The 14,889-nt window shown below is 37.8% G+C and overlaps 1 protein-coding gene across 1 annotated transcript in view; it reads right to left on the bottom strand.

Annotated features, from left to right (window-relative positions):
• LOC136853381 (probable glutamate receptor) overlaps positions 1 to 10,953 on the bottom strand; it is a 36,995-nt gene extending 26,042 nt beyond the window's left edge. Inside the window, 1 exon segment of the mRNA XM_067128828.1 lies at positions 10,470 to 10,953. Coding sequence (XP_066984929.1) covers positions 10,470 to 10,731 — 262 coding nt within the window. The 5' untranslated portion in view covers positions 10,732 to 10,953.
• Positions 10,954 to 14,889: the final 3,936 nt, after the last annotated feature.

The following is a 14,889-nucleotide window of genomic DNA, read 5'->3' as shown; positions in this document are numbered from 1 at the left end:
TACTGAGTGTATGTTGCATTAGTCTTTGAGAAAGTGACCTACCTGTAAATCTGATTTAGGATCTGTCACATTTGAGGCACGGGATTTCGTATACCCCTGCCTCTGTAGGGACTGGCTTTTTTGGACGTTGGTCGGGTATTTGGGTAGGTAAACACAAAAGGGTTAGAATTTCCAAGCATCTACGCAAATGTCTTAATCCTGTCCAGATGTGGGACAGTGATTTTATTGCTTGATATCTCCCTAGTCATGTTTTGAGGAGGTTGGTAAAATACAATTATATTCTGGAATGCCTGATGTCTGATGTTTGGCAATGAAACAGCGCTGACTTTTGGATAATAAAGAGAAACTGCAAAAGCTAGTATAATAGTCTGAAAGCATTTGCAAGATGAGAGTGTTAAGAGGGAATATTGGATGCAGTTGACTGCTTAGGAGTAAATGCAATGGATCATGGTATGATGAGAGAAGGGGTGAGTCACAAAATAAGTGAAGCAAGGAAGGTGACGGGAGTTTTGTAAAAGATGAAAAGATTGGGAAGAAACTTAAATTGTCATCAGAAACCAAACTGGAATGTATGAAGAGACTGCTGAACCCAATCTCCTTTATGAAAGTGGAACGAGGATGTTGAATGAGTGTAAAAGGAAAAGGTTGAAGCTGTTGACATAACCAGTTGCTTAGCATATAAGGCATGAGAAGATTTGATAGAGTAAGAAATGTGCAGGTATATAGCACTGTTCAAAAGATTATTATAAGTAAAAGGCTGGATCTGAGTAACTTGAGAAGGTTCAATCATTTGGAAAGAAAAGGAAATGATGATCTGGTGAAAATATTATATAATTCTGAAACATTAGTGGGAAGGAAAGGAGGACCTAGGAAGGGTTGGGCATGTGATGTAAAAGACGTATTGAAAAAAAGAATGATTCCAAGATGGGGCCAAGTAGTTCACTTCACTGTTGACGATCCTCCTTTGTAACTGCATAAAGCTGTTAATGATCAGGAAGTTTGACAGTATAGTGGGGGTTCATCCACAATTCATTGTATGAAAAGCATGTGCAGTTGAAGATTAATTCAAGGAAAGGAGTTCTACTTTCTTCTAAAACCAGAGTTGAAATCAAAATGCTAAATGCTGTCCTGTCATGTGTACTGTATATGTACGAACATAACTGCACATAATGAACCCCCAAATAAAGATATATAAAAGGGGATTGATTTATCGCTTAAGAAACATGTAGTGCAGCAGATAAAATAATATTTTTCACTAAAATAATTCAGTTAATGATACAAGCGTGAAATTTAGTACATATCTTCTCCATAGACACTTTTTGAAAATTACTGGGTGTCCACTCAAAATTCCAAAATGGCTGCCATTTTTCAAGATGGCCACTAGTCAAGGTTTTCACAAGGGATTCATGTGCCTCTGGTTATTTTTTATGCATCTGTTTTCGTTATACGTATTTTAGGCAGAGTTACCAAGCAAAAGTAAAATGTATTTCTGTTAAAGATTTCATGAAGCATATATAAAGAAAGATGGCATCCAAAAAGGCTGCCAAAAACCTTAAATAATCAAGTCTCAGGATTCAGTAGGCATGGAAAAATGTCTTCCTCTTCAGTATCATAGTTTGCAAGTCTATATATAATTTAGGTGGTGGTTTCATCTTTAGCTTTAGTTTAAAAGAGTGAATGTCGGCGCACAACCAAGGAACACTGGTGACTTCACTGCTGTGTAACTCAGCATGGGATTCAGTGTCAGCTAATCTTGCTTTACTTAAGCTGTACCTACCTTTGCTTTATTGTAGTTTGGTAGTTTAGTGTCCCAAATGCTGTCTAATAGCCCCACATCAATTAGCTGGTAAAAAGTATATATATACTGTAGTTGGACAGCCATGCCTGAATTGACAGGCGGCGCCAGCACGGGAGAGCCGAGACAAGGGTAAATGTTGCTCTACATGGCTTGTTTATGTATTTACCTGGATGGTGTACAGATCACATGGGACTTAAATGGCACTGGATGAATCAATGGGCTAGGTGTAGGGTGACTGAACCTAGTTGCATCCCAAACATCAATGTGCATATCAGATTAAGGTGGTAAAAGGATAGTCCCTTGGCCTTAATATAGAGCTCATTTTGGCAAGTGTAAATTCAATCACAAGGAAAAATCACAGGTAAAAGAAAAACCGATGGAGCAATGTTGTCTTTGCCAGGAAGACAAGAAAAATGAAGGTCTAACTTCACCCTTGGCCTCTGTACGTCATAATCCTTACCATGATGGGTATGTAATGATTTCAACCAATGTGCCATTGTTCCAGGAGATTGGTGAAATGCCGCTTCAGCGAAGCTGGATGAAGGTAGTGGCATACAGGCAACACTGTGACAAAACATGGCAAAATACCACAAAAGCTGTACGGTCATGTTTAATAATGCAAAACTTGATTGTGCAAGAAAGCAAAGATCTACAGTTGAAGGTAGTGAACCACAGGAAAAGCCTGCTAAATAGCGTTGAATGAATCATGACAATGAAGCATGCATTTTTTTTGTGAAAATGTGGCACATGTATCAGATCTTCAACAAGTAATGACCATGAATCTCAACAGGAGACTACTTAAGTGCACTCACATACCTAATGACGGTAAATTATTGGCAAAACTAGGTGCAGATGATGCAATTGCACAAGAGGTGAAACACCCTCTTGCATGTCTCACTGGCCTTTACAATAGGGAGAGGTCCCATCTTGGAAATCTTGAGAAAGAACAATGTTACAGTCAAGAACCAGAAGTATATCTACTGGTTCTATCAGAGCTGGTTAATTATATCATTGAAACCAGTTCGAGTTTGGATGGTCCTACCATATTTCCTCTTGCAGATATATCCCATTTATACCAGCAGCGCCTGGAACAACTGGGCATTGCCTCTCCAACTGTAAATACAACACCATTCCTTCAAACTGGCAAAACTTCTTGAGGCACAGTGACAAGTCAGAGGTGTTTCACTTTCTGGCAGACAAGATCGCTCAGATGTCTGCACTAAACTTGGTTATTGTGACCAAGGGAACTCAAGCACTCAGCACTCACAAAGTGAGTCTACTTGAAGTGGACAAATGTTCTCATGAGGAGGCAGACAGCCAAATCTTTGTCCATGCCAGATATGCTGCAGGACAGGGAAGCAAGTCTATCATGGTCAAAGCCAACGACACAGACGTCCTTGTCATTGGCCTGAGTGTGTTCCCAACTCTGCAAAGCATGGGTCGGCAGCAGCTGAGGCTCGCATTTAGCCAAGGACAGAGCCTTTGATGGACTGGCATTCACAACCTGTACAAAAATTTTGGCTGAGAAGGCCAAAGGCATGCCGTTCTTCCATGGATTTACAGGTTGTGATGTGGTCTCAGCCTTTAGAAATAAATTAAAGAAAACAGCATGGCAGACATGGGACATTTTTCCAGAGGCCATTTTAGTTTTTTCAAAACTTAGTAAGTGCCCACCAACCATTGAAGATGGTGACTTAAAGATTCTGGAGAAGTTGTGGCCCTCATGTATGACAGGTCAAGCACTGTTGACAACGTGGATGGGGCCAGACTTGACTTGTTTGCCAGAAAGCAGAGACCATATAAAGCCATCCCTTCAACCACAGCAGCTCTGCTTCAACACACCAAACATTCAGCATATCAGGCAGGTTGTGTATGGGGTCAGGCAATTCTGCGCCAGCCAGAAGCACAGGGTCTAGCTGGCCGGGGTTGGGAAAAGATTCGCGAAGACTGGAAAGTCTTCTGGACAGCCAACTCCCCCATTGCAAAGAGTTGTGAACAGATTACAAAATGTGGCTGCTAGTCTGGTTGCTGTTGCAGATACAAATGCTACAGGCTTGGACTTACATGCTCACCTTTGTGTTGCTGAAAATTTGAGGTGTAGTCAATGTGAGGGGTAACTACAATGTTGCAAATGATGCTTCATATATATGTGAATGAGAATTCTGTCACACTAAAGGGTGACACCATGCATCTTTAAAATCTTGCATTCATTTCAGGCTTAAAAAAAGACATTACTTGAACACAGATATACTTTGTTATCATACTCCATTATAGTCTTGTGCTTGTATACTTTTCAGTAGCATTATGGAGTCCCTTTCCAAGATGTAATATTGATAACAGCCAAATAGAAATGCTAGAAACAGATTCTCCCGCCTCATAAATATAGGCACAGATAAAAATTTCATGTCTCTATCTTTCTTAGTTGCAGAGTTATCAAGCAAACTGTTTCACGGTGGCCATTTTGTATGCCATCTTTATCACGATGGTAAATATAGCAGTAGGAGCTTTGGTGATATTTTCAATTAACTCCTCTCCCCTGGAAGACATCATCTCAATAATGATTGATGTATTTATTTCGACAACGATTTACTCAAAGTGTCAGAAATCGAAACAACTAGCAGCCATAATGAAATTTTGCGTGGACACCAAGATTTTTCAAAAGAGGGGGTTAAAATGAGCACTTGTGCCAAATTTCATGCTTGTATCACAAACTGAAGTATTTTTCTACTTATCTGCTGCACTAATGTGAACATCATGCAGTTATGAGAATAACTACGGCTGTCACTGTGTACAGATCAAAGAATTCTAGCACGAAAGTCCATCGAGGGCAGACGCCATAGCGCCACGATGGGTATGAACCGTGATCTTCAGAAGATAGCATAGCTTAGATCAAGAGTGTGATCCCGAAATAAGCCGCGTCAAATAGGAAGTGGCAAAATGGCTGTGCCGTAAAGTACCCCAACCTGGATGGCTGCTTATCAAGAGGCCTGCCACATTATTCATCCGGGAATGTAAGCAAGTATACGAAACTGGATAAACCTGTATCTTCACTTCCAGGATGAGTGGAATTCCGTATTAGAATAAAAGGTCTGAAGGAACAAAGCACCACCACGTTAAAGAAAGATGATTTTACTTTTCCAAGACTATTTTCTTCGTTTCTGCTTTGAAAACGGACACACGAAGTTGTTATATAAGAGAAGCGACAATATTTGGATCTTTCTTAGATAGTGACCCCCCCAAGGGTTTTAACCCGGTATGTATCCACCTTTTTGGCGTGTTTAGTACAAGCCCGTTAGGGATTACCGTAAAAACAAACACAAGACTACAAATATCATAAAGATAATGATCCCCGAAAACCTCTGAAGGTCACTACCTTGGAAAGATCTAATATTTATAAAGTAAATTCATGTCGGTCGGTACACGGTATACACACTTGCATATGCACATATAACCCTACATACTTCACTGTTCATGAAGACACTAGTCACGTTCACGGAAAAATATCGCGATTCCAACCGCAGACAGTAATTCTGACTTCAGCATGAACAGGAAAGATATGTTATCCGGAAGATTAAATATACTGTTGCGACTGTTGTAGTAGTGTTGGACTAAGGTCCGACTCTGAATGATACACTATAAGCCATACATTTCTGAACGAATTTATAAGAGATGAATATATATATGGATTTATAACAGGCTCATTTCCAAGATCCTCCACTTCTTACGAACGTATTTTATATGTATGAACATTTGCACTGCCAACAGTTTGAAAGCAGGGCACGTTTCATGCATGCAAACACATTATACACTGACACGAAACTTTAAATTTGCATGCGGAAGTATTACGAGTTGGGCAAGTGTGCTTTTAGAGATTAGGCACAATATCCCCAAACAAAAAAGACATCTTTGGTCCTTGTTCAGGGTTTCACGCATCATCAACGAAGAAAATTGATCTCCACATATTTACTCTCAAAGAAAAGAAATTGCTTCGCATACAACGCCCAAGACCGCTGGGTCATTTGTCATTCCGGGAAATGTTGTAGCCTCACCGGCAGTGGTACCCATTAGTCATTCTTCGACATATATGAGAGAACCCTTTTGAAGTTCATGCACATTTACATGGAATGCTTGGTCGGCCAAGACTTGACCTCAGTTTTTGACCCATTATATAAATGTATTTTTTTTTAATATAATGGTGTACCGTAACTGTATGTTAATTGTGCATTATGACACTCTAGATCAGGGACCATTTGGAGAAGTTCTGCGATGCAAAGAAAACATCAGTGCCATTCCTTCGTTCTTATCAAGACTTGCTATTTTACTTTCGCTTCCTAGAGCTACTAACAGCGATACTACTTATACTGCTACACTCTTGCAAATCATATTGGTGAAGTAGCAAAACTCACTATACATAACCAGCTCTCTATAAAGAATAAATCAACTGACTGCCGTCAGGTCGGCACAATGTCCTCTCTCCTGAATTAATGAAAGTAAAAGCGTATTGATTTGATCCCTCCCTTAATGAACCACTTTTGCGTGGAATTCCATTCACTGGCAAACAGTTTCACCGATGGAGTGTTGACGCCGCAACAGTATTTCATAAAAGGAACGCTCGTGCAAATGATAAATCTACTTCAAGTAATCAGGCACCTCCTAGTAACTTATCAATATTACTGGTCATAAAATTTTTTAATTCTGTCAGTCGTTTTTGGTAACGAATTATCGAATAAGTATGAATTCTGCGGGTGACTTTCTCGCGTAAATGTGTACACAGACACGCGCTAAGTATTCAGGATATGACAACCTTACTAACAGACAAATATGTCACACGGATAATAAAAGGGGGCGAAATCGCCCAGAAGTGTTTGGTGTGGCGTGACGTGAAACAAACATGCATTTCAATAATGAATGAATGAATGAATCGTCAATGCATAAATTATTGCATAAATTAAGCTCGAAATACATAAATAAATGAAAACTTCAAAGTTTGCGAGCTTTTTCCGTTATAACACTCGACTCACAAGTTGATCCGGGGCGGGGGCACCTGGGGAAGTGCCCCCTCCCCCCATGAAAAATAATGGGAAAATAATATTGAAGATTCAGAGAATAATAACATGAGAAATATAAAAATGGAAAAAAAATCTATTATAAAATAAAATTAGGAGAAAAATAATAATTATAACAATTATATATGTATATATATACATATATATACACATAATGTATATACGTATGCACACATATACTGTATATAAGTATAATAATATGAAAATGGGTGGCCCCATGAAATTTTTCTGGATCCGCTTGTGACTCGACTTTGTTCGTAAAATAATAATAATAATAATAATAATAATAATAATAATAATAATAATAATAATAATAATAATAATAATAATAATAAAGATCTGGTGAACTGCAACATTTCCATCCTGAAAAAGCGCTTCAAACTTTTCCAAATTCATATCCACTTTTTCAGTTGAAAGGAAACTCACAACAGAAACAGGTCGTACAGTAATATCAGCAATACCGTAAAATAAATAACAGCAAAATACGAAGGGGCAAAAATTTTTATAGTTTCCAAATCTAGGTGTGAATTGAATTGAACTGAATGTAGAACTTAGGCCAATGGCCAAGCACTGGGACCTACGAGGTCATTCAGCGCTGAAACAGAAATTGAGAGTAGAAAGCTTTGAAAAGTGTAACAGGAGGAAAGTAAGATGGAAGAGAGAATATGAAAGGAGGTACAGTAAAAGGAGCGAAAGGGGTTGCAGCTAGTGGCCTCAGGAAGGCACGCAGCTAAGAACCTTAAGTAATGCCTACAGCGCGCCACATGAGGTGCACTGACAGCACTAACCCCCTACGGGGCATATCTAGGCACGGTTTCAGAATCTGTTATGAAAATGCATTCAGCTATTAGAATCTCGTTTCAAAATGAACCTCCGAATACAAGCGAAACATTTCAAAGTGAAAGGCTTTGTAAATCTTGCTGAATAAAACACCATCATCTGCCCATTTCCAATCTGAAAACTTGCTTTACAAACTCCAATGTAAACTTTCTCTCTCATCTCTGCTCTGTTTGTTTTTTATTATAAAATCTAAGATGGGTAAAATCTAAAAGATGAGCAAACAGTCAAGGTGAAATGACATCCCCTTGTTGCAATCCACTATTTACTGAAAATTCACGTAACAAAATCCCATCAACATTAAATGCACATAATTCGTTCCTGGATAATTTCATTTGGGTTTACAAATCTGACTGGAATGCCAAATTGACTCAAGACCTTCCAAGATACTGTCTGTGGACGCTGACAAATGCCTTCTCGTTAACAACAAAACAATGCTTGCCCATATATTTGTCTTTTCAGTGTATAACGCATGTAGGGTTTGGTTAAAAACCTCCACCTTTACTTACTGCAAAATATTAAATAATGAAAATTCAAACCAATATAAGATACTTTATGTAAGTGCAGAACCGTTTCAAAATGACTTCATATATTGTAATCATTTTTAACAAGGCAATACCGGTCAACCATCACTAAGCAGTCACGTACAAAAAATGCTATTTGCGGATGTTAGATAATCGGGCAACAAGCAAATAGGCGTGTATAAATATGTCCTTTTCCTCCCGGAAAAATGAACAGACACAAAGCCACAAATACAAATGCCAAGAAGAGCTTGCCTACAGGATGGAAATCATTCTCATGAATATTTGCATGTGCCTCCAGCAAGATGAAACAAATGACAGAGAAACAAGAGTTCGTTAACTTGCAAACCGTTGAAGAAACAGAGACAAATGCCACCAGTCCCATATCTGTCTTTCTTGAGTGGTTTTAGAATGTAGAGTCTATGGGAGACTTATAGGGATGGTTGGAGGATGAACTGCATCAGCGGTTGCTAAGAAACTATTCCATGCAAAGCACAATATACCTAAGGAAGCTGGATCCACCAGGTGAGTATACAGACTTCAAAAAGACATATCAGGCAGCTAGATACATCAGGTAGAGTGATTTGGACCCCAAAACGACACATAAAGCAGCTGGATCTACCAGGTAGAGTGATGCAGACTCCAAAAAGACACATAAAGCAGCTGGATCTACCAGGTAGAGTGATGCAGACTCCAAAACGACACATAAGGCAGCTGGATCTACCAGGTAGAGTGATGCAGACTCCAAAACGACACATAAGGCAGCTGGATCTACCAGGTAGAGTGATGCAGACTCCAAAAAGACACATAAAGCAGCTGGATCTACCAGGTAGAGTGATGCAGACTCCAAAACGACACATAAGGCAGCTGGATCTACCAGGTAGAGTGATGCAGACCCAAAACGACACATAAGGCAGCTGGATCTACCAGGTAGAGTGATGCAGACTCCAAAAAGACACATAAAGCAGCTGGATCTACCAGGTAGAGTGATGCAGACTCCAAAAAGACACATAAAGCAGCTGGATCTACCAGGTAGAGTGATGCAGACTCCAAAAAGACACATAAAGCAGCTGGATCTACCAGGTAGAGTGATACAGACTCCAAAAAGGCACATCACGCAGCTAGATACACCAGGTGGAATGATACAGACTTCAAAAACACACAAAGGCAGCTGGATCCCCCAGGTGGAGTGATACAGACTCCAAAAAGAGACACAGGGCAGCTGGATCTACTAGGTGGAGTGACACAGACTCCAAAAATACACATAAGAAAGCTGGAAACACCAGGTGAAGTGACACAGACTTCAAAAAGACACAGAAGGCAGCTGGATACACCATGTGGAGTGATACAGACTCAAAAAGGCACATAAAGGAAGCTGTATACACTGGGTGGCGTGATACAAACTCCAAAACTATCTGGACGAGGCTTTGGTAAGAGACGGGAGGGATGGCTTAGGCAGGCGACGTTTGACTACTAACATTCTTCCACAGAAAATAAAAAAAAAGGAATGTCACATCACACGTGCAGCACGGGATATGTCAAAAGAATCACTCCATCTGGAAAAGGTTACTCCACTCGAAGTAAGTATTAATGAACAAATCTAATTATTTCGGAAGTGAAATAAACAAGACAATCAAAAACGTTCAGTAAATCAGCTGAATACTTGCAAAGCGTACATATTTTGAAACAGTCTCTCTCTCTGTCTGGAGAAAACAGTGCCACGTAACAGGGTAAAAATAAGAAGGAACAGGACGGAGAGTCTACACAATTATGAGAGCTTTTGGAACATTTAAATCATGTTGTAGCCGAGAGAGTAACGATCGTGTGGATATTTGTAAACATACCTGGACTCCACGAAGTATCACAAAGAACATACTCAACACGCAGCAATAAAACGTACAGAAAGTCTTGAACAAAGTGAGCAGCGTCACGCTGTACTAAAAAAAATCCCCACTTGTTAAAACTACAGAATTCAAATTCAGAAAAACCCACTGGAACTGAATTTAGCTCAAGCATTGATCCAGTCTTCATATTGGAGACAATATGAAGCCAGTAATTAAATGATATATAAATTATGGCACCCAGCACTGAATGATGAATACTATGCATAATTTTGAGTGACCCATTTTGTGAAACTTGGCACAGATCTTGGACGAAAACCTTATTTTTATAACAAACCAACCTCTATATAACACACACACACACACAATCCCCTTTAGCAACCACACTATAAAAATATGGCCTTACCAGCACTGGAGAGGAAGATATTGATGTGCGTCACTCCGACTGCTTCAGCGTAGGCCTCCAGGAATCTCTGAATCTTCGGGAAGTGAAGCAGAGCAGAACTAAAACCGAAGAGTGGCATCAAATAGGGAAGTATCAGGAAGCACCTTGCCGCCTTCAAGACATTCATGACGGACTGCGGGAAGTTCTTTTCAAATGTCACTGATCTCAAGCAGTACAGCAATTTATTAACTGTAACAGGGATATTCTGTACTAAGAATATCATATACACGTACACAAATATATATATATATACACACACATTATTATGCTATGTGTGGACATAAAATAAACCAAAGTAAACAAAAATACTTACATATAATTACATCACTCACACACGTAAATCTTTGAAGTTACTGAATGCTGCTGCCAATGGTGAACGAAATCCGCTAACATTTCCTGACCTTCCAGTGACGAGGTTGAGCTTCTGACTACACCAGCTGACAGACAACGCGAGCGACCAGAGGCGTCTCTCCCTCCCCCCCCCTCCCCCTTCCCCTCCGCCACCGGCAAGAACCTTCCGTAAACATCTGAGACTTGCTCTGGACATACATGGTTACTTGGTAGTCTTCTTGGAAGCGTGCAGTCTACAATCTCCAGCGGTCATTATTATTATTATTATTATTATTATTATTATTATTATTATTATTATTATTATTCAGAAGATGAACCCTATTCATATGGAACAGGTCCATAGAAGCCAGTGACTTGAAATTATTATTATTATTATTATTATTATTATTATTATTATTATTCAGAAGATGAACCCTATTCATCTGACACGGACCCACAGAGGTCACTGACTTGAAATTATTATTATAATTATTATTCAAAAGATGAACCCTACCCATCTGGAAGAGGCCCACAGAGGCCACTTACTTGAAAAATTATTATTATTATTATTATTATTATTATTATTATTATTATTATTATTATTATTATTCAAAGGAGAAACCCCATTCATATGGAACAGACCCATAGAGGCAAATGGCTTAAAATTATTATTATTATTATTATTATTATTATTATTATTGCATATGTATATATATATATACATACATACATAAATATAAATACATATACATATATATACTGTACATACATTATACATATATACACACATATATATACATATGTACATATATATATATACATATATATGTGCATATATATACATACATACATACATACATACATACATACACACACACACACACATATATATATATATATATATATATATATATATATATATATATATATATATATATATATATATATATATATATATACATTACTGAAAGGACCTCATTCGAAAGTTAAGTATACCTTAGTTTAACCAGACCACTGAGCTGATTAACAACTCTCCTAGGGCTGGCCCGAAGGATTAGACTTATTTTACGTGGCTAAGAACCAATTGGTTACCTAGCAATGGGACCTACAGCTTATTGTGGAATCCGAACCACATTGTACCGAGAAATGAATTTCTAACACCAGAAATAAATTCCTCTAATTCTTCACTGGCTGGCCAGAGAATCGAACGCGGGCCTAGCCGAGTGCTAAGCGAGTACGATATCGACCCATCCAATGAAGAACTAGGAGCTCATTCAAATTGGATGGTATCTAATGGAGTATTTATTCAGAAAAAGTTACAAGCTTTCTTGGACAAACAGTCCACATTATCAAGTCCTCATTCAAATTGGATTAGATACCATCCAATTTGAATGAGGTCCTTTCAGTAATTCTACTATTGCACAGAACAATTGGGTATGTGATTAAGTTAATATATATACATATATACGTATAAATATACATATATATACATATACATATATGTATATATTACAAATATATATACATATATATACATACACACATATATATATGTGTGTGTGTGGGTTGATGCTGATGCATTTTCGGTTATTGTCACGCCGTCAGAATGGAACCCCGCTGATAACTGGGGACTGCCTATATATATATATATATATATATATATATATATATATATATATATATATATATATATATATATATATATATATATATATATATATAGTCATACCTCGAACTTACACGAGGTTAGGTTCCAGAACCCCTCGTGCAGGGTGAATTTTCACGGAAGTTTGGCATGGTCTCTAAAAATGCTAATAAATGCTTATTTCTAAAGTCTAAACACCAAATACGACCCTAATCATGCTCCCATATTATTAAGTTAACTTTTAAATGGAATTAAAGCTACTGTAATTTCATTTAAAAGTTAGCTTAATACTTAAAAAAGAGATATAAATGGTTTACATAAAAATTGAGAGTTGTAAGAGAATTTCTCTCTCTCTCTCCCCTTCCAACCGATCTATTTTTAGAATCGTCTCTTTCTCTTTGTTCTGAAACGCTTTTTCATGAACAAACAATGTTTTATATTTTGACTAATACAACTCTTAGTTATTATGTCTCCATGTTTTAGAACATATTTGCAACACTAGCGCATTTACACTTCGTAGACGATATAGGTCAAATTAGATCAATTTAAACTATCTATGTACAGGTAAAGACGTACAGAGAATTAATAAGTTGTAAAAATGTGTGAGCGCTAACTATGAACGACAGAGAGAGAGAGAGAGAGAGAGAGAGAGAGAGAGAGAGAGAGAGAGAGAGAGAGAGAGAGAGAGAGCATCAACACGAACGGTAAAGAAATCGCCTGGTTCAAGGGTTGTCCTTACTTAAGAGAGTGAAATTATTTATCAATTATAACGGAGACTGAGAGAGAGAGAGAGAGAGAGAGAGAGAGAGAGAGAGAGAGAGAGAGAGAGAGAGAGATTGTCCTTACTTGAAATGTCAAGTTATATTATTTATGAATCACAGTATTATGGAGAGAGAGAGAGAGAGAGAGAGAGAGAGAGAGAGAGAGAGAGAGAGAGAGAGAGAGAGAGAGCGAGAGAGAGAGTTAGCTTAATACATTGCCCTTAAAAAAAGAAATAAATGGTTAACTTACGAATATAGTGTGTGACTCTCTCCCCCATTCCACCAATCTATTTTTAGAAGTCTTCTCAACCCCGTTTTTACAAACTTTTTTATTCTGTCACTTTCTCTTTGTTCTGAAATGCTCTATGTCTCTGTGTTTTAGAACTGCGCATTTACAGTTTGTAAACGGTACAGGTAAAATTAGATCAATTCAAAATTATCTACTGTACAGTTAAAGACATACAGAGAAACAGTGCTGCAATACGTAGGTTGGCTAACTTCGAACGAGAGAGAGAGAGAGAGATAACAGTTGTCCTTACTTAAGAGAGTGAAATTTTTTATGAATTATTACGGACACACACACACACAGAGAGAGAGAGAGAGAGAGAGAGAGAGAGAGAGAGAGAGAGAGAGAGAGAGAAATTACAAGAAAAATTTGACCACTGATTAGCAACACTCCCATTCTTGTCATGTTAAATGACATGTCTGACAGCTTTTGCCTTCCATCTTCTTACAAAAGATGAGGGAAGAATTTGTTTGTTCAAGATAATACGAATTTTGTATTACAGTTTTATTATTGTTATTACTATTATTATTATTATTATTATTATTATTCAATTTTATTAATCTTATTAATATTTGAAAATTAGTACATATTATTACTTTGCAGCATAATTACCTGCGAACCTTTTAATAAAATTTTGGCCTAACCAAGTCATTATTATGACAGGAATGATTGTATTGTACATTGGCCCTCCTTAATTAGCTTGCTTGCTTGCCAATTACTGCATTGTTGCTCACTGTATACAATTAATGAGCCTGCCCATTGGGTACCCTTTTGCATTCTGTTTGTCTCCTTGCTTAATTGCTAGTCTCTGTAAATAAACCCCTTTAAATTTTAAAAGAATTCTAATTCCGCAAGGCGACCTTACTCATTTAAGTGTAAATCCAGGGAAAATCTAAGGTAAGTTTTCAAATAACTTTTCCTTTGTTGATAATCTGGGCTCGCTTGGTTCCTTGGCAGCCATAATTTTTAAATTTGTTCAATTCTCTCCCCAACCAAGTTGACCAGTTTATGACAATATCTATACATATACATACAGTCGACCGCCAGTATTAGAGTGGAATAGGGACCACAACCACCCACGAATAGCTAAAATCTACGAATACTTGACACGCCCCCTAAAAATGCTTACAACTACCTACTTTAATAGTTCAAACACCAAATATACCTTAAACTATCATCCTAAAATTCATACAGTTACTATTCAAGCTATCCCATTTTCTTTTACAGGGGAAACATGTGGTATGTAATTCGAGAGAGAGAGAGAGAGAGAGAGAGAGAGAGAGAGAGAGAGAGAGAGAGAGAGAGAGAGAGAGCAAAAATACATATGCACATTAAAAATATCTAATATTAAGAACGTAT

Source organism: Macrobrachium rosenbergii, chromosome 27, assembly GCF_040412425.1.
Source record: "Macrobrachium rosenbergii isolate ZJJX-2024 chromosome 27, ASM4041242v1, whole genome shotgun sequence".
In the NCBI taxonomy this organism is placed as follows: Eukaryota; Metazoa; Arthropoda; class Malacostraca; order Decapoda; family Palaemonidae; genus Macrobrachium; species Macrobrachium rosenbergii.
This window is presented reverse-complemented; position numbering and strand designations above follow the sequence as displayed.